The following is a 26,418-nucleotide window of genomic DNA, read 5'->3' on the forward strand; positions in this document are numbered from 1 at the left end:
ATGCATCAGTTTTCTCACTATATGAAACAGAGATGTCCTTATTTCATCTCTGGAAAAATTAAAGTGTAATTCAACTTATTTCACTCAAGGGACCCCTGGGTGGTTCAGTCAGGGTTAAGCATCTGCCTTCTGCTCAAGTCATGAATCCCAGGGTCCTGGGATGGAGTCCCGCGTTGGGGTCCTTGCTCAGCAGGGAGCCTGCTTCTCCCTCTGCCTGCTGCTCCCTCTGCTTGTTCTCTTCCTGACAAATAAATAAATAAATAAAATCTTTTAAAAAAGACTTATTTCACTTGGAAGATGTAAGGACTGATGAAAATTCAGTAGTTTTCCAACGTGAAGATACATTAAATGCTACTATTATCTGAATGCGTCATACTAACTATTTTTTCTTCTGTAACATTGTGCTAGTCGAGCTAAGCATTGTCTTCAGTGGACCTTTTGGTTTAGGGAAATATGGGTTATGACAGATATCACAGGAGGCACCTAGAAAACCCAGCATTCACAAACCAGGAGTTACCTAAAGGATCAAGTTCATCAGAAATAGGATTAAGTGTGCTTTTAGCTATGGGTTATAAGCGTATATGTATGTGGAAAATGGCACGTTTCTAGTCACATCTACCCTCCTAACCTCATGCACAATTTAATGACTTGATTATAATTCCCAGAAACTTTGGTTGCTGACAACCGAGGATGACCGGTTTGACTTGGTACAAGGTCTAAACCCAGCTAAGCAAAAATACTTACAGTTGGGTCTTTGTGACTGAAGCGCATGCCTTAGACTATTGAAAACAATTTCTTTCATTCTACCCTCATAGAAAAACCTAAGCATTTGGTTGCCAAACATGACGTGCTTCTGGCCTTTGCAAGGAGTCTGTTATAAAACGGGCATCTGGCCGCTAAAGCTCCCTGCTGCAGTGGCTGGGGACTGTCACCGCGGCTCTTCCAGCTGGTTCTCTACTTGAGTACATCTGCGGTATGGGTGGAAGGGTGGAGGTTGGGCTCAGGGGGTCTGGAATGGCAACCGCTGACGGAGTGGTTTATGGGAGGTTCATGACGTGGCCGTCGGCACCCCGTGGAGTAGGTTTCTACCCGTGTGTCCTCCCGCTTTACCCCACCTCTGTTCCTTCCCCACCGACAGCCAGCTTCTCCTCCATTGGGCTGCTGCCCTGTTCTTTCGAGAACACAGTGCTGTTTGAAGCCCCCGTCCTCCATCTCCAAGGCCTCCTTCAAGCTCACTTTCTCCTGCCTGCTCCATCTCTAATAAAGTATTTCCAACAGAGCCTAACTCAGTTTTGTATCTGTGCCTTCCCCACTCGGGGGTCTGACTTCGTGCCTTGCCGACTGTGGCTGAACAATAATTTTTAAAGATTAAATTAGATAGGGAGGCTCTTGGGACTGAATGCATCAAGGAGAAGGCATCCATCACCAGGAGTAGTCTGTGACGAGAAGCGATGTAGATAGACACCCAGTGTGCTAGGTAGCAGGTGAGGAGTCGTGGAACTTTATGGTAGGAAGGGACCTGTGAGATCTTTTGGTCTCATGTCTTCGTTTCATATTGTGACGCCAAGGGGCACTGGCTGGGGAGCATGCCGCTGGTCAGTGGCGGGATGACATAGGCAGCTCCCTTAGATGGCCACTCTTTGCCCACCAAAATTGTTAGAACAGATTTTTTAAAAAGATTTTATTTATTTATTTGACAGAGAGATAGCGAGAGAGCACAAGCAGGGGGCGGCAGGCAGAGGGAAAGGGAGAAGCAGGCTCCTCGCTGAGCAGGGAGCCCAGTGCAGGACTCCATGTTGGGACCCTGGGATCATGACCTGAGCTGAAGGCAGGCAGCTGAGTCACCCAGGTGCCCCCCAAAATAGAATAAATTTAAGTTTTATTTTAAGACACAATTTAAGGATAGGGAGTCTCTCCTGTGAGAGTTTTGAGAGTGACCTTTTTTTCCCCTTTTTTTTGTTTAAGGAACATCATTTAGACTTTGTTAAGTCATTATGGCTGGATCGTGCTGGTGTCTTCCGGGACGGGCTGTTATCATTTGCGTGGTTTAATGGTTTGTTATTCGGGCTGGCTCAGGAAAGCACTTAGGGGATTAGAGCTCTGCAGCTGGAATAAATAACAAGGCAAGGTGCCCGTGCCGGGCGCGCCGGCCCCTGGAATGACACTGCAGTGCAAGGCAGTCAGTCAGCCGTGGACGGGCTCGGGCAGGCTGCGGGAGATTTAGGGGCCTGCCTTGTCCAAAACGAGACAGACACAGAGAATCTGAGACAAGGTTAAAAAAAGAACAGGGGGAGCAATAAAACCAGTTCAGGAATATTGTCAGTATACGGAATAAATTTTATCCTTGAATGCACTTCACAGAATTTGTGAATTCGAGAATCGAGTGAATCAAATCTCCAGTTTTTCCCTTTACTAGTGATTTTGAATTTGCTGTGATTTTGGCACTGCCTTCTAGCCTGGAAATATCGGGGGTGGAGGAAGTATTTTCTGGACCCACGATCAACAGGTGATGGAATATTCGATGAAGATGAGCAGGAGAGTTCGCTGTGAGCTAGGGTGGGGTTGGACACTGTCAGGGAGATGGTGCTTTTGGCTTTCTGACAATCTCTTGTACTTCTTGGTAGCGCTTAGCCCCACGACAATTAACTGTCTGCCTGTGTGACTATTCATTCTGTGTCTGTCCAGCCTGTATGCTCCTGAGGGCTGGGCTGTGTCTCATTCTCTACGCTCCAGCTCCTCTCCTAGGGTCTCCCCCCATGAGGTGCGAAAGTGTTGGTGGACTGAGTGGGTGCCTGATGCTGGACTTAGGAGAACCGCGGGCGGCAGGCTAGAGATAGAGCACGGGTTGTGAGGCAGAGTCCCTGGGGTCAGCCACTGGTTCTCCCACTTCCAGCTGTGGGATTTGGGGCAACTCATTTAACCTGTCTGTGCCTTGGTTTTCCTCATACGTAAAATGGGAATCATGGTTTCCGTCTCACAGGGCTGTGAAGATTTCAGTGAGACGATCCAGGTAAAGGCAAATCCAGGTAATCCCGGTAAATCGCCATGAGAGACGTACAGGGCGAGCAGGAGTAAACACAGACTCTGAGGATTATTTACCCATCTTTTGGCTGAGGACAGATGGCTTACGCTGTGGGTGTTTCCTTCCTTGCAGCTTTTGGACTGCTTTGGGATCCCTGTGTTGATGGCTCTCTCGTGGTTTATTCTTTATGCAAGATACAGAGTTATCCACTTCATCGCCGTGGCTGTGTGTCTGCTGGGCGTGGGGACCATGGTCGGTGCAGACATACTAGCGGGAAGGGAAGACAATTCAGGTGAGGCCGCGGTCCTTGCTTCTGCTTTGGTCACAGAAGAAAGGTGTTGCTTGTGTTTTCGCTTTTGTATTGCAAAGCTATATGGGAAAAGACAGAAAACATGTCTTGGTTAAGCTGTCTTTTAAGTTTTATTTTCAGATTTACTTGCTTCTGCTATTGGAACCCCTTCTACCAAGTGTGCTTTCAGTTTCTGCCCGCCCACGGCCCTTGCTCCTGTTTGCCACACTAAATAGTGGTGTTTTGTCTCCTGAGAGAGAAGTTTCTTTAAATGTTTGCCATCATCCTCTTTTGACCCATCCATCTGGGTTAGTTACTGGAAAAACCTACTCTGGATTCTTTTTCTTTTTTTTTTTTTAAAGATTTTATTTATTTATTTGACAGAGAGACAGCCAGCGAGAGAGGGAACACAAGCAGGGGGAGTGGGAGAGGAAGAAGCAGGCTCCTAGCGGAGGAGCCTGATGTGGGGCTCGATCCCACAACGCCGGGATCACGCCCTGAGCCGAAGGCAGACGCTTAACCGCTGTGCCACCCAGGCGCCCCCCTACTCTGGATTCTTGGCTTTTTATCAAAAGGAAACTTCGCGTCCACTGGGTGACCAGCCTCTTTTTCAGTCGCTCTGTGGATGAGAACACTTGGACATTGTTTGGGTCAAAGTTCAGACTATGGTTGCTATAAAATCTAAATATGGTCTCTGAATTCGCCCAGTGTACAAGTGACGTCACTGTGTCCTTGCATTGAGGGAAGATGACCTTGACCACCTAACTTCCTTCCCTGTGGTTTTTAGTTAATTCCCTCCCATAAATTCCATTAATTTCTTTGTCATAGAATCATTTCCTAAGGCCTTACACTATCCATCTTCCAGTCACGTCGTCTCCCGAGGGGTCAAAATATGAAAAATCAGCAGAATTGTGCCAGAAAGTGAGAGGAGTAAGAGTCCTTGAACTTCTAGAAACCAGGGTTTCTTTCTGTAAAATCTTACTTAAATGAATGTGAACCAGATAAACTCCTGGAAACAAGCTAGAAAGGGTCCCCTGTCTTGACACTGTGTACCTTTTTGTGTCTTGTCTTCCTGTAGGTAGTGACGTCCTGATTGGTGACATCTTGGTCCTTCTTGGGGCTTCCCTCTATGCTGTTTCTAACGTGTGTGAAGAATACGTTGTGAAGAAGCTGAGCAGACAGGAGTTTTTAGGGATGGTGGGCTTATTTGGAACCATTGTCAGCGGCATACAGCTGTAAGAGTCTATAAATCTCCCTTAAAAACAAAATAAGCTCTTATATGGTATGTGGTTACTTTCCAGCTACTAATATTCATTGCTGATTTGGCCCAGATTCCCATTTGGAATCAGTAACTTGCTAACTATTAGAAGTTTCTTGAAATATCAAGAATTATGCCACATTTTCTGATCATGTGCATGATGTTTAGGATTTCTGCTTTCAGTGGGGTAGAAGCATTACCAGTATAGACTTTATTTTTCAGTTATTTCCAGAAAACACGAACTCCCTATTCAAATGGAAAACACAATGTCATGCTGGCTACTATTTGAAAAGTGCCTTGAAGGGCCTCAAGCATGTTTATGGGCTCCTTTGGTTTTATTCATTGTCCTTTATATTAAAGATATTTATTTTTATACCCTAAGAAACATTTTAAAAGATCAATGTAATTCCTCACCTTAGTTGAAGTATGGCAACTAAAATGCTTATAAACTAGTGAAAATGAGTCTGTGGATCTCTCTCTGACCTCTTGTTTTAATCTTAGATTGATCGTGGAATATAAGGATATTGCCGGCATTCAGTGGGACTGGAAGATTGGTATGTACATAAATGGTTATCCTTTTTTGGTCAGTATCCTTTCCTCTCAGTGACAAAAACACACGTCAAGAAATAAATACTTCATTTAAGTAGTGTTTAACCATTTTTGTAAAATCACAGAGTAATTCGGTACCCAGAGGGCTCCGGGGGGTTACATTGAGTTTTCCCTGAGAACTTGTAAATGAACCTTCACTGGAGTTAATTCTTAATCCTTACCTTCAGGAATAGCTTTCCTTTGCTAGGAGTGCTGAACAAGACTGACCTTTGGTCACAGTCACTTTCAGCTCGATCTGTATTGCGAGTCCTCAAACCTCGTGTGAAGGTTGTCTGCTCGATGCAATTTGGGAAACATTAACCCTCATATTTTTATGGTGTGTGATCACCCACCACCTTCCATTACGACTCTCACCTGATATTCCCGGGCATCTGCACAAATAAATAATGCAGAAAACAGTGGTGGAACAGTTAGGAAAGACTCCTCCAACCTTATTTAATGATGGGTGGAAAGAAGTTAAAAACAGTCCATAAAATGTCATGGAAGTTCCTATGCTGTGCTTGGATAATTTAATTCAATCAAATAACTTGGATTGCCAGAGTGTGAATGAGTGTGCATGAATGTGAGTGGGTGTGAGTGGGCGTGTGTTGACTGTGGGGGTGGGGTTGAAGGTGTGGTTGCAAAGCTAAATGGTGAGCACCCACATGACCAGCTCTGTCCTGAAGAGGACGGTTGTACTGTGTTTTCTGAGAATGCTGAATGTAATGAGATGAGCACAAGATAATGGGCTAACAGCCAGCTGCCTTCGATGACTAAAAATACTTATCCTGAGTCCAGTGACACCGATCATGTCCAACCAATGAACCGGATAAAAGCCAACAAAAGATAATGGGTGATTTTTCTTGATAGTGATTCTGCTTTGCTTGGCCTTTCATCACAACATCACGCTCTCTGGGGTGGGCGGGGTGGCCAGAGCTGTTGAACCAGTCACTCCATGAACAAGTGCATACGGCCTTCACCGTCTTACACCCTGTTGCAATTTTGAAGTCCTTCCTCTGTGTCGCATCTTGTTATTAGTATGATTATTGTTTTCCTGAGGGCTTTCTGGGTCTCATTTGCAATGCTGAGCATTAGCAAGAGGCTCTTTAGAGAGTGTGTTAGAGGATCAGGAAATTGTAGACGGCAGCCAAGCCTTAAAAGGGTCTTTGCCTTCTGATTTCTTCCTGTAACGTTAGATTTTCCCCTTTGCTTTTTCTGCAGCCCTGTTGTTCGCGGCATTCGCGCTCTGTATGTTCTGCCTGTATAGCTTCATGCCGCTGGTGATTAAAGTCACGAGTGCCACTTCTGTCAACTTGGGCATCCTGACAGCTGACCTCTACAGTCTTTTCTTTGGACTCTTTCTGTTTGGCTATAAGGTAAGCAAATAGATATGTTCAAATAGGAACACTGTTTGGTCTAAAAGAAGTCATGGGTGTCTTCACTATTTTAGATCCAAAAATAAAGCCTCATCTTTTTTGGCAAGAATCTCATTGGACAATCTGCACTCCAGGCAAACAGCGTCATGTTTGTATTTCTAATAGGAGTTTTGATGTTACAGGCTTCTGAAAGGGTCTTGGGTACCTCCAGGTCTTGAGAGCACACTTTCAGAACTGCTGCATTGGAAATCCGTCTTTCTTTAGTATACCTTCAGTAAATGCTTGTCGACGAGCTTGCTATCCCAGTTATTTGAACAAATAGTGAAAATGTTGGCTGTTGCTTGATAATTTTAGTTTCATTTGGGGACAGCAACTACACTTCTTTGTCCTTGTAAAATTTTGTATCCAGGCAGAGATTGCTTGGCACTGATTTACACTATTCCCAGGAATTGGCCATGAACTCACAGTGCCTTTTTCAGTGGGTTCTCAGAAATTTCTGCTTAAGCAGCATAAAACATTTTGCCAGCAGTGTTACATATGAAAGGAACTGGGTGTTATCTTTGTAAACTTGCTGGTTAAGGTATTCCTGAACTTAGACCAAAGGAGTATATATAGCTTTTTGGCTGCATCATTAAAAAGTAACAAATGTCAGAGTGAATCACAGAAGTGATCTGGCAGGCCTAGTAGGTTTTTTTTTTGTTTTTTTTTTTTTAATGAAAACGACTGCCAAGGGCCCCAAAGTGAATTTTGGTGCTGTGCTTGCATTTCACGAGGCCGCCGCTAGGGGGTGATGGTGTTTCTATTCTGCAGTTAAGCTTGTGGTTATACGTTATCTGTGTAACTAACATATGGTCCCACTGACCTATGTGTTTTTCTTTTTAAACCAAGTATATTGATTTAGCTTTAGTAGTTTAACTTCTAAGTAAAATAGTATCCAAGTGGGAAGGAAGAAGCAAGGTTAAAGAAAGAAAAGCTCTGAAAATACACCTGTCACTACCTATTATAAGCTCCCTTCATGTAGATATTTGTTCTTTAACTGCTCTTAACTTTAACACGAAAAAGCCTTTTTGTGTGTCATTTTTTTTTTTTACCACATAACTTTAAACTGTTATTCTCAAAATCAGAGCATGTGAACGTTAAATTCCTTCTCAGTTCTTTTGCTTTATGTTTCTTTGTCCTTGCACATCTTCCAGCTCACTCTTTTTTTTTTTTTTTAAGATTTTGTTTATTTATTCGACAGAGACAGAGACAGCCAGCGAGAGAGGGAACACAAGCAGGGGGAGTGGGAGAGGAAGAAGCAGGCTCATAGCAGAGGAGCCTGATGTGGGGCTCGATCTCACAACGCCGGGATCACGCCCTGAGCCAAAGGCAGATGCTCAACCGCTGTGCCACCCAGGCGCCCCTTGCAGCTCACTCTTAACCCAGATCAGATTTGATTGTTTTCATTCAAAGGCCATTTCAGGGCTTGTAGAGCAATGAGTGGGTCTTCTGTGATCTTCAGAGTAAATTACAGGGGTGGAAAACCATTCAGAGCTTAAAGAACATACCTAGCATTTTATTTATTTATTTTTAAAGATTTTATTTATTTATTCATGAGAAAGAGAGAGAGGGAGGGAGAGGGAGAAGCACGTTCCCCATGGAGCAGGGAGCCTGACATGGGACTCGATCTCAGGACCCTGGGATCATGAACTAAGCCAAAGGCAGACACTTAACTGACTGAGCCATCCAGGTGCCCAATACCTAGCATTTTAGAAGCAGTTTTTAAAGGCAGAATTATAAGCCCAATATACCACCAATTCTTAAAAATGTAGTTTCTAAAGCAACTTTGGCTCTTCTTTTTAAAATCAACAGTTTAAAGAAGTTTAAAAATTTCTGCACTCCTCATTGTCAGACTCTGCCTCCTCTGGAACTGATCTTAAGAGTAGTCACAAGAAGCTTCCAGTATAGATCCGGACACAAAGGGTAGAATTTAAACAAAAAAGCAGAAAGGTAAAGGTAAGAGCCTCTCGTTCAGGAGACTTACTTCATTCCCTTAGAGTCTCTCCCTTCAAAGGGAAGAGACTCCATTTGATCACCTGCTTCTTAAGAGAAACAAGATGCTTTTTCTTCTACACATTTAAAACCATCAAACAGGATGGGTTTTGAACAAGTTATGTAGGTTTTCCTACAGGTAACAGTGAACATTTTATAGGAGGGCATAAATACTGACTTGGTAATACTGACTTAAAAGTTTAGGGTACTCTAACTAGGTTTACTTTTCCCTAATATTCTCAGAATCATTTTTCCCCCAACAAATATTTATTAAGTGCCAGCGGTGTATTGAGGACCATGCTAAGTTTTGGATCCAAGAACTAAAGCCAGGTTTGGCTTTCAGCTTGACTTGGCATCATTGCCATTGACTCTTGCTCTGAATCTGGTGAAGGCTTTCCTGCTTTGGGGAAAAACTGTTCCTTAAAGAGTTCTAAAGGCTTGAGGTTAAGAAGGAATTGAGCAGGGGCGCCTGGGTGGCACAGCGGTTAAGCGTCTGCCTTCGGCTCAGGGCGTGATCCCGGCGTTATGGGATCGAGCCCCACATCAGGCTCCTCCGCTAGGAACCTGCTTCTTCCTCTCCCACTCCCCCTGCTTGTGTTCCCTCTCTCGCTGGCTGTCTCTATCTCTGTCGAATAAATAAATAAAATCTTTAAAAAAAAAAAAAAAAGAAGGAATTGAGCATCTTTAAAAAATTAATGTGCAGAAGCCAATAGTGACTCACAGAAGCCCACAGCTGGAGGTGACCAGCACTGTACATGATACTCATTTCAAAACCCTGGTTAGTTCCTCCTTCTGCTTTTGGGAGTGTATCTGGGTTCTTCTTCTCTCTCTCCCTCTCATCTTCTTTCCCAACCTGTTGTGTTTTCTTATTGTTTTTCTTTGTCAGCTTTTAGAACTCTTTTTAGGCATGAGAACTCTTTGAGGGCATCCTATGAAATCTAAGTGAATTTAAAAATATTTATTGGCTTGAACAAAATAGCATGCTCTGTTCTTTTTTTTTTTTTTTTAAGATTTTATTTATCTGAGAGAGAGAGAGAGAGCGCACAAGTGGTGGGGAGGGCGGGGGGGGGGAGACTCCCTGCTGAGTGGGGAGCCCAGCACAGGGTTCCATCCCATAACCCCGAGATCATGACCTGAGTAGAAGTCAGACGCTTCACCCACTCAACCACCCAAGTGCCCCAGCATGCTCTGTTCTTAACTTTAAAATCAGGTTGTCAGGACCATTCATAAATTTGAGTTTGCTTGTTCCAAGAAAAAAAATGATCCTAGGCATTTAATTATGCATTCATTATGCTACGTAGTTTCCTTAAATTTTTACTATATCATCCTGGGTCAGTCTTTAGCTCTTCTCTTTCTGTGTTTTATCTTTCATGCTGTCAAGAATATTAATTTCTTTAATACTTGAACTTTTGTATGGATCCTCAATTTAAATAAGAGCAAATATAGAGTGCATAATACTATTTATTTAAACTTTGGGGGTATGTCAGTATGCCATTTTCAGTCATAATACACAATGAATTAGTGTCTTGTCTTCACTGCATTTTGCTCGGGGTGGTTGTTTTCCTAAAAAGGGGGGCGTGTTGGAGAGGGTCACCAGGAACTCCATCTGTCCTTGTGGTGTGTCTGTCAGAATGGGGCTCTCGCTACAGTCAGTCCTCTGGGAGCCGCGAGGGTGGGAGACTTCTCCCGCAGGCTCCGTGCCCCGTGGTTGTCCGACTGCACTTTACACCAGTGACCTCTTTGTGTTTGAGACTTTTCTGAAAAATGACGTCTTTCGAGCTCTAAAAATCTTAACCTGCTCAGTCCACCATAAATCTGATTGTGTAACACTTGTCTACCGAGAGAAGATAATCTATTGAATTTTAGCAAACTGGATTTTATTGCATTAGCATACATGAAAGGTTGTGGAGAACTTGTCATATCTGTGCCTCCACATTTTATCTTAGGTCCTGTGTTTCTCTGTTTCGTAGCAGTATTATAAACCGTGTTTAGGGTCTGAAATTGGCTCTCTCATGGTCTCCGTGCTGACCTTTGAGTCTCTCCACGAAGTGGGAGTGGTTGCAAGGTGGAAGTACAACTAGGAGTATCACAGAGAGAGGCAGAAGTTCCATTTCCTAGTGATCCGAGGATCCACCTGGCTATTGTGACGTCCGAGACCGTGTGTTCACCAGTATACGCATGGGAGGGTTGGGGGCCTTAGTGTCTCCTTAGGCAGCTTCCAGAAGAAAAGATAAGGAGAAGGGAGCCCTCAAAGCACAGCTGGCAGAGGGCAGCAGCCAGCGTGTGTTTGGCAGAGACCACAGTCCATCGCCTGTTCTCCTCCTAGTTTTCCGGGCTCTACATCCTGTCCTTCACCGTCATCATGGTGGGCTTCATCCTGTACTGCTCCACCCCGACGCGGACGGCTGAGCCGCCAGAGAGCAGCGTGCCGCCCGTCACCAGCATCGGCATTGACAACCTAGGGCTGAAGCTTGAGGAGAACCTGCGGGAGACTCACTCCACTGCCTTGTAGCTGGAGAGGAAGGCACCCGTGCATGTGTACCCGAGGCTCCCCGGGAAACCGGGAGCGGGTATTGGGAGGCTGCGGAGCCTGCGGAAGGCAGAGGGGACTCTTGGAAAATTATGACACGGGGAGTGAGCACTGCAACATTGGATTGGATCCAGTGGTTTGATTTTACAAGGAATAGAGAATAATGTATTGAAAGTAGAAATACGAAAATAAGCAGAAGGCGAGGCGGCTGGGATCATGTTTCTGTGGGTTTGAGGACCAGTACCTGTTCTTGTCAGGGAGACAGGGTGTGCCCCACACTGGGGTCTCGAGGCACAAGTGGGAAAGCGTGGTGGGGCCGATGCCCAGGCGTCATCCAGCCAGGGCAGAGCCTGCAAGCAGGCTGTCCATGCTGGGCTGGACATCAGGAGTTGGGGCAGCCCAGGGTGGCTTGGGAGCAGCTTTCCACACTCGGACGCTTCTGGGTTTTGTCTTGCTGAGGTCGTCATTGTCCACGAGCCTGTGGCCTCTACGTCACAATGAGGTCTGGTGATGGATTGCATGTGGCAGCAACATGGGTGGGGTAGCACTTGAGAAATCCTGAGATACCAGTGTGAGTACCATCGAGGCAGGAAAGAGGGGTGGTGCGGTAAACCTAGGGACCCTCTCTCCGCTGTTCAGAGAGGATACTGCACTACTTCTTACCAAGGATTTGTAATGTGCCATGAGATTTTTGTGATACTTCTTCAGTTCAAAGTGCAAATATGTAGCATCATTATATCAACTACCACTCTGCCATTTTACAAAAACTGTAAACTGTATGTAAACTTTTTTTTAATGTAATTAAGGAATTGTTGGTAAGTGTTAATGTTATTAAAAGATTTTGATTTCATGGAAATACATTCATTGTGTGGTTTCTTTGATTAACCAGCTCCCCTTCTGGACTTTTAAGTGACTTAATATATTCAAGATTTCTTCATATCCAACTTTTCAGAATCATGTTTGTCTGTAAAGTAAGGCAGACCTACCTGGGGTTACATTGGGATGGAGGGGAAGTCAGAGGGAGCCCACAGATCATTTGCCAGAAGAAACTTTTTAGAATTCTGTTTTCTTTTTTCTTTTCTTTTCTTTCCTTTTTTTTTCTTTTGTTAGTGAAATAACTTTTTATTCTCTGTGGCCAATTAAAGCTGATGTTTGATTTTCACTGTGCGCCATTCATAGCTGCCAATGAGCGGGAAAAGTTTAGGTTACAGTGTTTGGCCTTTGGGGGAAGACTTTAATTTTGATTAACATGTCATTTCTTAAAATATCCTGCTTAAGAGCAAACACCTGTATATTCCGGGTGAAGTGGAGAGTGTCAGGTAACAGCATCCCATGTCTCTGTCAAGTCTCAGCTCAACCATCATCTCTTTGAAGCCCTTCTCAGGCTATCCAGGCCAGGCCCCCTCTCCTCTAGGTTCCCAGGGCCTTTGTTCATATCTTCCTTGTTGCATTATTGAGTGCTTGCTGTTTACCTGCCCTTCCTCACCACTAGCTGAGCTCTTCAAGGTCAACTGTGGTCTCTGTTCATCTTTCTAGACCTTTTGTCATCTCACTTCTTGGATGTTTATTTATTTTTTAAAAGATTTTGTTTACTTATTTGAGAGACACAGAGCAAGCATGGGCAGAGGGAGAGGGAGAAGCAGACTCCCCTGCTGAGCAGGGAGCTTGATGTGGGGCTTGATCCCAGGACCTGAGCCAAAGGCTGACTGAGCCACCCAGGTGCCCCCTTGGGCATTTATTAAATGAACTTTGTCTTTGGCCCCAGTTCATAACATTTAAGGGGAGATTGACCTAAAGTAAGGTGTTTTATGCAGATACATATGGGCAGTATTATCTTACCCTGCTTGGCTCTTTCTCCCCTTCCCCCTAAACCTAGTGCTTTTTCCCCTCACCTGCTCCCTCTGGAGAGGGGCAAAGGAGTTCAAACCTGAGCATCCTAAATTAAAACTTAGAATTCAGTGTTCCAGAGAAGCAGTGCTGTGAGTGACATTCAGCAATTAAATAATAATATTGCAAAGCCGTGCGTCCTGGTTTCATACAAGTTTGTGAAGACTGAGAGTTTCACCGGTCTCTGTAATACACTTCCCTGGAAAATGTATTTTCAAACGTCTGGCTCACATACAAGCTTCTGAAACATAACACGTTCTTAAGTTGAGAACCTCCCATAAATTGTTTTCCAGCCTATTAGAACAATATTGATTTTTCAATATTTTCTTGTAGATATTCATGCCATTAAAAAAACCCTGATGAATAGTATAATAGGGCTGCTGGATTGTTCCCTCGTGTTGTATAGAGGTAATAAATTGTGCGTTTGGACTGTGGTTATGTCGGAAGAAGAGAGGGCTTTGCTGGGGTGGTTTTCACTGTTTGTACTTTGAAACTAGTTTCTCTTGTGGGCATTTCTCACCTTTCTGGGACCAGCGGCTCAGAGAATTTGTATGTGTTATCCGTGGCGTTTCCAGCAGGTGGCGCTTTAACAGGTAGAACAAAAATCTGTGACCTGAACGGTCATGTTTCATTTTATAGCACCTCCATAATGTCCTTTTAAAAATATTTTATTTATTCATTTGAGAGAGTGAGAGAGTATTAGCTGGGAGGAGAGGCAGAGGGAGAGGGGGAAGCAGGCTCACGAGGCTCCATCCCAGGACCTCCGGATCATGACCTGAGCTGAAGGCAGACACTTCACCAACTGGGCCACGCAGGCGCCCCTAAAAGAGGGTGTTAGATGACTGCCCTCGGCCGGGATTGTCTTTGACGAACAGCTGAAGGATGGAGTTCTCAGGAAAGCTGAACCATATCAAGAGGGCACACGGTTGGTGCCCGTGGTGAAGACAGAAGCCAGGATTCCTTGCCGCGTCGCTAGCAGCCTGCAGTGGCTTTTGAAACACCGAGTGCTGAGGGGCTGCGCTTCCTGTGGACTGCCGAGCCAGCACACGCATCTTGGGGGAGGACGGGGGAGGATCCTCGTGTAGATAGCAGCCTGTTGGTGCAGTGTTCCCACAGCCCCGGAGCCTGCCCTTCTAAGAAGCCGTCTGCGTTTGTGTCTGAGGTCCTCTGTATGCCCAGTCACATTCTTTCCTCTATCATTATTACAGTGATGTGCCATTTTCATACACATTTAATCACTTAGTATCTGGACATATCCTCAGGCCTCAAAAGATATCCATAAATCAGGGGAATTCAGCAGATAGCCACTTAACTGATTAAAAGGCAAGAGATTTATGAGGAAATTAGGTAATGCTGAACATGCAGTTCTCCAGCAGTCTTAGAAAGGGCGTTTGGAGACGTCTGGCAATCTAGAGATGATATCTCAAGGGGAGTAAAAGCTCTTCAGAACAGCAGAATTTTACTTGTAGGATTTAATGTCCCCAAATGTCTTCTAATGCTTTCACTGTGCACTTTATTCCTTGGTTTCCATATTGTCTTCTTTGACAAATCTTTTTTTGTTTGTTTGTTTAATTTTATTTATTTGAGAGGGGGTGGGAAGAAGCAGAGGGAGAAGGACAAGCAGACTCCACGCAGAGCATAGAGCCCTACGCGGGGCTCTGTCGGATGACCCCGAGAGCATGACCCAAGCTGAAATCAAGAGTCAGACGCTCAACCGAGCCACCCAGGAGCCCCTCAAGCAATCTTAATTTGAAGGACAGATACTTTTGAAGGAGGAGGAAATTTGGGTTGAAAGGAAAAGAGAAGTGATATGAATAAAGAATATAAAGTCGTTTGAACAACTGCTGGCTGCAGCTGACTGTAACGAGTATCCGGCCGGTGCCACGTGAGCATCCCGCGGTCCGCGGTTACCAGCCGTGGCCTGCCCACTGGGGAGGCTGCATTCTGATGCGAGGTGGCGACTCGCAGTGCTAGAAGCTGGAGTTTCCATGCGGAGTCCCACCTTCCTGACCATAGGTGTTACTTTCTTCCTGTTAGGTGACCGTGCTTTTCCACTTTTGCCAGAGTATTTCCCACTTTTTCATTCTTTCAGATTTCTGACTTTGGTCTTGTGAGGCCTCATCCAGCTTGGTCTTTGTGAAAATGCTGCTAGTTCAGCGTGTGCACCTTTCCATGCGGGGACACCCACAGACACACCACCGTCACCAGTAACACCAACTCCGCCCCACCCTGCCCTCCAGCATCTTATTTCTCCAGAAATTGCTTTGTCGGTAAGACTGATGCAGCTGCTTTGGGGAATCTGCCCCCCTACCCTTGACACACACCTGGAGGCATTCCTGTAGAGCTTCAATTCCCTAGTCCGCCTGTTGGTTGAGTGTAAGTGGTACCTTTATTTGCTCCCAACTGGTACACAACATTTATTTGGTCTCTACTGTGCATTTAGAGGATTAGACAGGAGGGGGAGAGCCAAGGCCTGATTCCTGATCTGCTCACTAAAGTGTGAGCCGTGCCAGAGCAGGGGTATGTGGCTCAGTTGAGAGCCATATCCGACTGGGGAGCGTAGTGACCTTCCCCGAGGACTCTTGGGTCATGACACAAGAACATGGTTCATGCCCCTGTCTCATTGTGGGGAGCAGAGCAGGAAGACTCTAGGTCAGGCCAGGAGACTCTGGCAGACTTATTTGTAGAGAGCAGGGCACTTTCTGATTGCCTGGAGTTCGGTGACTGCACGCTGATCTCCTAGGAAGAAGGCTGGCTAGGTGATAGGAGGACAGTCACATAGATCCCCATGACAGTGATGCATGGGATGAGAAGAAACTAGGGAAGGTCAGAGTCCTGGGCCCCTGGTACTATGGATGACACTGCAGGGCTTTCAAAAGTCGGTTTGTAGAATCAATATCTAATGTAAGAAAATAGGGATTCTATGAAAACACTGAATTTGAGGTTTACCTTCCTCCTTATATTGCTAATTTACCTAATTACCAACCCACATGAATATTTTACCCTTGTAGTGAAAGAGTAAGATCCATATGGACAGGTCTCACCCTACTTTGTGGCAAACCGAAACCCTGATGGAATGAGAAGTTTCATAAACAGACACTTTGAAACATTCAACACAGCACCAACCATAAAGCCTTAAACATAACAGGGACTCAGTAGTACTGCATTTCTGTTCGCTGATAACGTGTTTCTCATGTTCTATTCAATCTTTGTCTTGTGAAGCATTATTTCTGGTTTTGGAAAGTAGGTAATTGCTCTATGATAGAAGAAACCCAAAGATGATTTACTGTGCTGGAGGATGCTGGATGGTATCCATGAACTGCTCGTTAGTCTTTTTCCCAGATAGTCTCATTCTTGGCAGCAGTACAAATAGGGCAGAACAAAGAATTCTAGAAGATATTTGGTGAGGAAGTGCTGCACAATTTGGGTGAAAGAAACAGCTAGATCAATAGGTTGTATTTCCTGTGGTTAGACAAGTGTTACTGAGAAATGACAAGCAAATTAAATAGAAGGGAATAAGAGCAAATTATGATCACCCCAGTGTTAACATGAGCACCGAGGAGAATGACTGGATTTGGAAGCTAGAATATATATGTCTGAATAGAGAACTGGGTCTTTGATAGACTCTCCAAGTGACTGCTTGGGAGGAAAGGAAATGGTTCTGTGATTAAAACTCTGGATGATCTTGAGCAGTTCTTTGCCCCTTTCTACTCATACCTCTTACTGACCTAGATGTGCTTTGTGTCTGGCAGTGTGGTAGGTTTTCTTAAAACCCGCGTTTTTTATTTAAACTTCACAACAGTCTAAGGAGGTGGGTTCTATTTTTTTTTTCTTTAAAGTAGGGCATGGAGCCCAACACAGGGCCTGAACTCATGACCCTGAGATTAAGACTGAGCTGAAATCAAGAGTTGGATGCTTAACCCTCCGAGCCACCCTGGTGCCCCTAAGGACGTAGATTCTATTTATGCCCCAATTTAACAAGTGAGGAAATTGGGGCTTTATCAGTCAGGATGGGCTAGGTTATGCTGCTGTAACAAACAAAAGGGAATACATTATTGGCTTAAAGCAACAAAGATTTGATTTTTGGCCATGCTAATGTCCACTGTGGCTCTGCTTCAGGTTGTCCTCACTCGGGGGCTCTGGCTAATGGANCAGCCATAACAGGGAAAGAGGGAATCATAGAAAATTCCTCCCTGGCTCTTAAAGGCTGCCTAGAAGTGACAGGTAGCACTTTCTCTTACATTTCATTGGCCCAAGCAAGTCACCTGGCCATGTCCAAATTCGAAGGGATGTAGAAATGCAGTGCTGTTCTGTGCTTGCACCGGGAGAAGCCGTGGGGGTGTTTGTGTGCCTCTCTATCAGAAGACCTAAAGAAGTGAAGCGGCTTAATGATATTCAGACTCTCATCTCTCTGACTCCAGAGTCCGCAGTCTTAACCACCATACGTGGTAAAATGTAATGCGTTCATTATGTATCACTGTTGAAATAGCAACATCAGTAATGTAGGGAGGAAATAAAAAAGGGTCATCAAATTGCAAAGTATTGTTTTAATTTTTATAATAAAATAATAGTCACTTAGATACGTGGAAGTCTTATTAGAACCAGGAGAAGTGTGCGCTTTAAGCATTGAGGCCTTGTTGCATCTTGATTAGTGGCACTCAAGTGCAGTCATTTGATAGAGTGCGTGGTTGGTAGCACCCTTGCCTGACAGAGAGTCCTGTTAGTCCCTGGGAATTTGAAAATAAGTTCTGAGCCTCAGGTTCTGGTTGCTTTCTAGACCTGGGTCTGCTACCTGGGGAACTATTAGAAATGCCAGCTAGAATAATGAATATTACTACGTTAAACCCTGTAAGAGATGGAGTTGTTTGTCTGCCACTTAAAAAAACCAAACAAACAAATGAAAAACAACCAACCCAAAAAATACTGGGTGAATTGGAGGACACAAGGCATCTTTGGGCCTGAGAAGAGCTGTCTCCTGGAGGGAACCACCAGCTTTGAGATCACAAAGCCGCCGGGCGTGGTGCTTGCACGCGCACAGCCAGGTGTAGGCCCAGCTCGCCCGCCAGCGCCGAGCGCTGTGCAGCACCATGCTTCTGGCCCTGCTGGGGCCCACTGTCCTCGGGCGGGGGGGGCTGGCTCTGCCTCCCAGGGCTGCAGTCCCTCTCCCTGCTACAAGTCAACTATTTTGAGTTTCGTCATCTCACAACTCCCCCTGTCATCTTGAGACACCCGGTTGTTTCTGTAGTTGACCACGAAGGAGAAGGATCCAAAAGTCAAGAGAGCGCAAAGTGACTCGTCGTTATTAATGTCACGAATAGAAACTGCTCCCTAAAATGGGGGCACAGTTACATCACGTTTATTTTACGAATGAATTACTCTACAACTCATGGTCCTTATTAGTAAGAAATTCTCTCTTGAGGGGCTCTCCTGTTTCCCTGAATTACCCAAAAACCCAAGTTCATTCATGATGGCCGAGGGGTGCTTTTGTCCAACCCACAGAGGCGGGAGGAGCGGTTTCTGCTTTGTCAGCCGCTGTCGTTTCTTCTCCCCAGCGTACGGTGTCACCATGGAGAAGCTGGACCTCGAGAGCCTGGCAGAAGCTGCCGTTCCTTTCCGGCGAGGCTTGTGTTGGTCCAGATGGGCACAAACTCGATGTGGTTCGTTATGGTTCTCAGGGAGCGATCCAAACCTGCTGAAGCGTGGCCAGGTGTGCTGCAGTCCTTACTACTTAGCATTTGGATTTATACACTGTCATCTCTTAAGGTGTCAGCTGAGCTCATGCGCTTAAATACGTGCCTGTGGCCCACAGCTGCTGAGTGCATTTCCTGTCTAGGGGTCCACACTTTCAGGGGTCAAGCAGTTTTAAATTTTTCAATCCTCAAAACACAGTATTCCCCCACATAGACCATCTGTCTTCCTAAGGGATGCAGTCTTACTCCTTTGAAAGCCATGAAGGTAACTCACCTTTTAAGAGGAGCTTCTCCAAGAGATTCGCATGTGTCCATGCCAAATTCTGGGGAAGTAACTATTTTCAATGAATCTAAGCTATCCTATTCCCTTTTGAAGGGAAGCTGCTGTCAATGATAGAGCAGTTTTCTGGTGCCTTCCTCGCTGATAAAGAGAAAAAAAAAAACCCACAAATTTGTTATCTGGACAAAGTTGTTCCACTATATTAAATTTAGGAAGACTTGGGGCGCCTGGGTGGCACAGCGGTTAAGCGTCTGCCTTCAGCTCAGGGCGTGATCCCAGCGTTCTGGGATCGAGTCCCACATCAGGCTCCTCCGTTATGAGCCTGCTTCTTCCTCTCCCACTCCCCCTGCTTGTGCTCCCTCTCTCACTGGCTGTCTCTATCTCTGTCAAATAAATAAATAAATCTTAAAATAAAAAAAAATAAATTTAGGAAGACTTATATTTAACAATAAACTATCAAGTTGGAAAAATCTAACGATTTTTCTTTAGAAAGTAGGAATCACTTCTCTGATGGGAATTAATAAGTATTTGTGCATTATTGCCATAAGCAGTAAAATTTGTTGCCAACAGTATTATTTCAGTTTTTGGCCCAATGGAATGATTAGTCTGTGATTTTCTCAGAGCAATAAAATTTATATCCAACTATACATTTTGTTTTATTATCTTCCAATTTCATATTTAGTTTTATACTCCCTATCTCTTGGTATGGTCAGCCAACTCCTGCCTCAACATCACTCACTGGATCTCACTGAGGACTCTGACACTGGCCACCATCTTCCCACCCAACTGCCTCCATCACTTTCATGGTCTGTGCCCATGTGGATGAATTGCCCACACTTGGACCTCACAGTGTATTTATGTCCTTCATGCCAACATGTTGCCTTAATGTCTCTCTGTTACTCTCATGATAAATCTACGATTTGTTATCAGAAGTGCTTGATATAGTCCCATATTCTATATTGTGAGCACAATTTACATCCCTAAACCCAGCATACTGGTTTTTCAAGCCCTTCTGAACTTTTACTCTTTGGTTACTTTCATTTTCACCCTTCTGGAATACTCTTCTCCCTATTCTGCCTAGAGTCTGTGATTGGTTGCTTGGATTTCCTCCCCTCTCCCCTACACTCTTCCTTGCACCCACACCGTGCCCAGCAAAACCCACTGCTAGATTAGTGGTGTGAGACAAGATCTTTCATGACTTCCTAGCCCGAGAGACACAGATTTGTCTCAACTGGATGTCCTAGCCCATACGTTGCTCAACTGCCTGCTTAACATCACCTCTGGTGTAATTTAGGAAATGCGTGTTGGAGAATCCCCAGGGCTGAGAGTCTGGCTTATCTTCTATCCAGTCGAGGGAGTCGCATGATAGTCGATTAAGTGTCAGCAGTTTTGTACTAGAAGCCTCCCTATCACTACAACTTTATCCTGTGTTCTTTGATTTCCGTTGGTATTTCTGATGGTTCATCCCTCACATTTGATCCCAACAGCTCCATTACCAACTTTTTGAGGGCGAGGAGAATGGATAGATTTTGAAGTTCAGTGCAATAGCAGCGTTCCATTCGGAAGTCCTGGTTTCCCCCTCTGTAGGTCACCGAATCCTGATATGGAGCAGAGTCCCCAGGGACCTCTGGAAACTGCACAAGGGTCATTCTTACACCTGCTGTTTGACTAAGGCACATGACTGCTGCTGACCCCGCACTTGTAATTGTCCTGATGGTAGTAGATCCTTCCTGATGTGGCACTTCACGCATTCCAACAGCTACCTTTTCTTTTGTCAAGTTGTTTATCATTGATAGTTTCCAACTCCATGAACTGCAAAATCACATGATTTTTGGCAGTTGGCGCTCCATTGTCTGTTTTTTTCATTTTGTTATGTTGTTTTTGTTTTGGAAACGTCCAAAGGTTTCCAAGTCCATTTTCAACAAGCTGCAGACTGACAGGCAAATGGAAGAAAGTCGCTCCATGTTACTATGCCTCCTACAAACAAGACAAATGATTCACCCATCAAATGTATAAAATTTACAGAATAAATTTGCATAATAAGCAAATGGATACTTCCATTCAGAATGTCCCGTTGTCCTGTACAATCCAAGGACGAGTTCAGGAAGTTTGCTTGTAAGTACCAGACCTCGGGTACAACTCTTCAAGTGGCGTATATACCGGGACTCCCGCCATAACTCACGTACCGCCCTGCCGTGCTAACATGGCCGCTACTGCCTAGGGCCCTTTGAGAAAATGAAAGTTGTTAGTCCAGTGGCCTTCTATCCACAAGAATGGCTATTGCAACTTTAATTATAATAGCAAAAATTTGGAAACAATTGGTCCATCAACAGAAAGGATTAATAAATTTTGGTGTGTTTGCAAATGCAATGCTACTCAGCAATAAAAAGGAATGCACTTATGATACTTGTAATGACATGAATAAATCTCAAAAACATTGCAAGGAGTGAAAGGAGCCAGAATGAACTGAAGAGTCCGTCTTGCATGATTCCATTTATAGAAAGTTCAAAGACAGGCAAAAGTAATTTGTAGAGAAGAGGGAAATAATTTATGGGGAATAGAAATCAGAATGGTGATTGCTTCTGGGCAGCACAAGGGTCATTGGAAGAGTTCACGAAGGAACTTTGTAGGGTGGTGGAAACATTCTGTATCGTGCCCTGAAGTACCGGCTAATGGGTGTCTAATGTCTTATGTATGCCCATTGACTTCTTTTACTCAAGCCTACCTCCTCTGGCTCTGTTCCTCATCCTGTATGACCCACCCAGGGTCTCCGTTCCACCCTCCAACTGTGACCTGTCTTGGTACCTCTCAGGATGGGAAACCAGCGTGGGTTGTGAAGGAGGTCCTGCACAAAAAGGGTGCATGCAAGCTCCGTGTGGACCGTGGTGTGGTCATATGGGCTCCATATGGGCCAGAAGCGTGGCTGTGGGATGTGACCTTCCAGCCTTAGGTTCCTTCTCCCAGGGGATCAGGAGCCTGCTGCCAGACACACAAGGAAATTTGCGTCTGCTCTCTGTGAGAAGGAGCTCCCAATAGCCACTTCCTCAAGGACTCATCGTTGCTTTAATAAAAACAAACTACTATAGGTACAAGTTTTTTAAATTATAATTTCAAATATGTAAAAAATTCTAAAGATCGGTGTGCTTTGTTAGGCAGAATAATGGCCCCCCGAAGGAGTCCAAGTCCTAATCCAAAGAGCCTGTGAATATGTTACCTTATGTAGTAAAGGGGACTTTACAGATGGGATCAAGTTAACAATCTTGACATGGGGAGAATATTCTGGATTACCGGGTGGGCCCAGTGTAATCACAAGGGCCCTTGTAAGTGAGAACGGGAGGTGGGGGGTCAGGGAAGCAGTGACTAGAACCAGAGTCGCAGCGGTGTGATGGGAAGATGGAAGGAGGGCCACGAGACGTGGAAAATGGGCGACCTCTAGAGCCTGGACAAAGCAAGAAAGCAAATCCTCCCCGGCAGCCTCCGTAAAGGAACATAGCCCTGCCACACCTTAATACTGGCCCAGTAAGAACCATTTGAGACTTAGGATCTCCGGACTGCAGGATAATACTGTTGTGCTGTGTGAAGTCACCACATTTGTGGCCGTTTGTTGCACGGCAAATAGAACACTGATGCGCTTACCGTCCGTGGCTCACATTCTCCTGCATCCCGGAGTCAAGCGGAACAGAGGACCAGAGGCATCCTGGACTCTAATTCTTCCAACTAGCGGCGTGACTGTGACAGTAACTGGGTTCAAGTCATTGGGCCCCAGATCCTCTTCTGTGAAATGGGGATGATGGCAGCCCAAGCTTTCGATTATTTTTCTCGGATATTTGTTGGTCATTATCCTGAGCCCAGGGAAGTGCCCGAAAGAACGCAGGATCTGGGCTACGGAGTTAGCCAAACCTGTGTTCAAATCCCAGCTCTTCTGTTTACCAGCTTCAGTCTTGGGCGAGTTACTTAACCTCTCTGAGCCTTTTCTCCATCGGCAAAATGAGAAAGATGATCGTGCCTAATGCCTCTGGGTGTTGTTTGGAGGGTTTAACTGATCAATACATGTTACACTCTTAGAGCAGGACCTGGCATTTAATGCATGCTCAACCCCACTCATTATTGGTTACTATGTCTGTGAGCTCAGGTAAAGTTATCCTATAAAGATGAACCTTTGCTTATTTGTAATGTGGTTGTGCTCTAAGAAAGATCCACTTCATAGATTCTATGAGGGTTGAAGAATGGTGCCTGGCCCTTCGCATTCAAAAAGATTAACTCCCTTTTCTACCCAGGCTTGTGGATAACGTGGGGGATTTTCTTAGAAACTTGGAGAGGAGTTGTGTAGTGGCTGAGTGTTTGGGCTTTGCAGGAAGACCTAAAGATTTGAATCTCCTATAACTTTGTGACTTGGGATAAGTTACTTAACCTCTCTGAGCTTCAGTATTCCCATCTCAGGAGTGGCACCTACAGGACTGCTTGAACATTTCCTATGGGAAGAGCTCGGCGCAGTCCCTGGCACGCAGTTAATGCTCGTTAAAAGGTGGCTAGCGGTTTGGTAGAAGGACGTTACCTGACTTTCCTGGTGTACCTTACAATCAGAGGAACACACTGTACATAGTATATGCTCAGTAAATTTCTTCTGAATATATCTAATTCAGAAAAGTAATATTTTGGGGGGATTCTCATTTTGGGGGCTCATTTGGTCTTTTCAAAAATTGTTTCCTCCTGGGGCGCCTGGGTGGCACAGCGGTTAAGCGTCTGCCTTCGGCTCAGGGCGTGATCCCGGCGTTATGGGATCGGGCCCCGCATCAGGCTCCTCTGCTATGAGCCTGCTTCTTCCTCCCCCACTCCCACTGCTTGTGTTCCCTCTCTCGCTGGCTGTCTCTATCTCTGTCAAATAAATAAATAAAATCTTTAAAAAAAAAAATTGTTTCCTCCTATTCACATGATTATTCTTCGATTATTCTTATGGAAAACCTGAAGAATAAGATGGTAACAAAAGTTCCCCCAAATCCTACCAGTCAGAGATAATCACCATCAATAATTTGGAGACTGTCTTTCCAGATTTTTAGGCGTGTGCTCACATGAATCAAGTTTGCACACACACACACACACACACACACACACACACCCCTATGTGCATTGAACTATAATAGTACATACCACTTTGTGATTTTTCTTTCTTTCTTTCTTCCTTTCTTCTTTTTTTTTTCCCCCCATTCAACAAGGTGTCGTAGATATCTTTCCAAGACAGAGAATATTGACCTTCCTGTCTTAAGAGTTGAATACTCCAGCTGGTCACCTGAGGCTTGGTAAATCACAGAAGTGGACACTAGGTGGCAGTGTTGAAACAATGAAAAATTTGGAAAATAAATACCAGAGTTACACAGTAACAAGAGGCCCCTGGGACTTCGTTTGGCTGAATCTTGTTATTGACATTCTGATAATTAATAACTGGTAAAAGGACATTTATCTGATTAAGATTGTATTACTTTGGAGGCTCCGTATTCCCCCAGCTTGGGCTGCAAGCAGCAGCTCCTAAGACTCTGCAAGGTTTTTGTAAGACTGCATTCAGATCTGTTTTATCATCCATCTGTGAAAGTGAAAATATGCCCTCTGTGGAAGGAAGAAACGACTTGCCGTCTTTTTCACACTGTCTTCCCAGCCCTCATACCAGACACAGCAGATGGACTGACACTCTTGCCACCTCCCCACCCTGAAAATCCAGCCTGGTTCGTGTGTATTTCTATCCGTGGCAGCAGAAGCCCCGTCCGTGGCAGTCAGGCGAGAACCAGCTCCCTGCCTGGCCCGGGACACTCTGGGTGCCGCTTCCCTCTGAGATTCCAAGTCCCAGAGACCTGGAGCCCCACACTCCCCAGCAAGTGTGTCCACAGAGGGATAGCAGGTCAGCTCAGACCTGCAGAATCCTAGTCTTCTTTGCGTCACGTCACCTTGTTTTTTGTAGATACTTTCCTCTTCTGATCCCAAAGCACGCACACACCGTGCGACATGCTCTGGGAAGAGTGCAAGACGCAAGTCAGGAGTTTCAGCTCACCTCCGAACCAACCTTATGACCTTGGTTAAATCCCTTTCTCTATTTCTCCATCTTGGTTTTGTTAAATAGGAGTGTTACTAGGGCCCCTGGTGGCTCAGTCAGTTAAGCATCTGACTCTTGATTTGGCTTGGGTCATGATCTCAGGATCATGAGATCAAGCCACGCCTCATTCTCCAGGCCCAGCTGCCCAGCTTAAGGTTTTTTTTCTCTCTCTCTCTCCCTCAACACTTTCCCTCCTCCATTTGCATGTGTGTGTGCACTTTCTCTCTCTCTCAAAAACAAAAACCAAAAACCCCAAAAGAGTATTAGAAAACCAAAAGTCCAAGATGGAGTCGCTTAGGCCAGAGCAAGTCACCGAGATGGGGCTTAATACCTAACCTGATTGCAATTCCAACCTCCCCCAGAAATGTAGTATTTTTTTTTAAGATTTTTATTTTTAAGTAATCTCTACACCCAGTAATCTCTACCCACAACCCTAAGATTAAGAGTCACACAAGCTCCACTGACTGAGCCAGCCAGGTGCCCCAGAAACGTGGTCTTAACTGCTCAGTCAGGAATCTTCTCTGGTCAGCACCGATGATGTGATCTGTCACATGGTCTCTCTCCATCCCCGCAGAGGAAGATGAGGTGACACCCTGACCTTCTCTCTAAGGGAAGGTGACCTTGCCTGGAAAAATCCTTTCTTTTCTTTTGCTAATAACGTCCTTGCCCCATCCTCCTTCCTTTGAAAACCTTAAATTCTGTGCAATTGGGAGTTCCCCCCGCTTGCTAGATGGGAACTATCCAGCTAACAACTACCTTAACTATCATGAGCAGCTTAGTAACGCCAGTTAGATCTTCAGACTGACTCAGTGGAATTTTTGTTTCACATGAATAATAGCAGCTGGCCCCATTCTGGGATATTAAATACGGAGACAACATACAGGCTTAGGACCCTGCCGGCCACACCCATGAATTAGAAAAAATATTCTGAATTGGATCATTTCTATTTTTAAGAACAGCTGTCATGGGAAAAAAATCAAAACTTTATGAGATTCTTTACAGTTGTTTTATGATTTCGTTCATTTTTTTTTTGCTCTACACTGACATTTCAGACCACTCCATGGTAGAGACTCTCATAAGCTTAGTCCCATCAAAATACTCTGTGATTCAGGGCATGAAGGTATTTTCAGAGTCAGAGCTCAGTGCTGTCACGTTCACTGACAGTAACCCCATGTGTCTATTATAGCACTGAGTCACTGACATCAATTTCATCTTGCGGGAAGTGGCACAAGGCGAAGCGAAGTGGCTTTGTTCACACAGACTCCCTGAAAAGCTGTGGTCACACTTGCTCTGGAAGCTGACCCCGCCGGCTTCAGCCGGAGAAAATAATCTGTCTTAATTGCAGAGCCTGTAGAGGGAAAGCTTGAGGAGATGGTTTGGGGAAG

At 44.9% G+C, this 26,418-nt stretch overlaps 2 protein-coding genes across 2 annotated transcripts in view; both read left to right on the top strand.

Annotated features, from left to right (window-relative positions):
* Positions 1-11,954, top strand: part of SLC35F2 (solute carrier family 35 member F2) — a 45,635-nt gene extending 33,681 nt beyond the window's left edge. The window contains exons 4-8 of the mRNA XM_040631262.1: positions 3,155-3,314; positions 4,390-4,546; positions 5,071-5,123; positions 6,379-6,533; positions 10,891-11,954. Of these exons, the coding sequence (XP_040487196.1) occupies positions 3,155-3,314; positions 4,390-4,546; positions 5,071-5,123; positions 6,379-6,533; positions 10,891-11,076 (711 nt within the window). The 3' untranslated portion in view covers positions 11,077-11,954. The remainder of the gene's footprint in view (positions 1-3,154; positions 3,315-4,389; positions 4,547-5,070; positions 5,124-6,378; positions 6,534-10,890) is intronic.
* SLN (sarcolipin) overlaps positions 6,404-26,418 on the top strand; it is a 52,159-nt gene continuing 32,144 nt past the window's right edge. Inside the window, exon 1 of the mRNA XM_040631264.1 lies at positions 6,404-6,533. The gene's annotated coding sequence lies outside the window, so the exon portion shown is untranslated. The remainder of the gene's footprint in view (positions 6,534-26,418) is intronic.

The sequence above is a fragment of the Ursus maritimus genome, unplaced genomic scaffold (assembly GCF_017311325.1).
Source record: "Ursus maritimus isolate PB19 unplaced genomic scaffold, ASM1731132v1 scaffold_16, whole genome shotgun sequence".
In the NCBI taxonomy this organism is placed as follows: domain Eukaryota; kingdom Metazoa; phylum Chordata; class Mammalia; order Carnivora; family Ursidae; genus Ursus; species Ursus maritimus.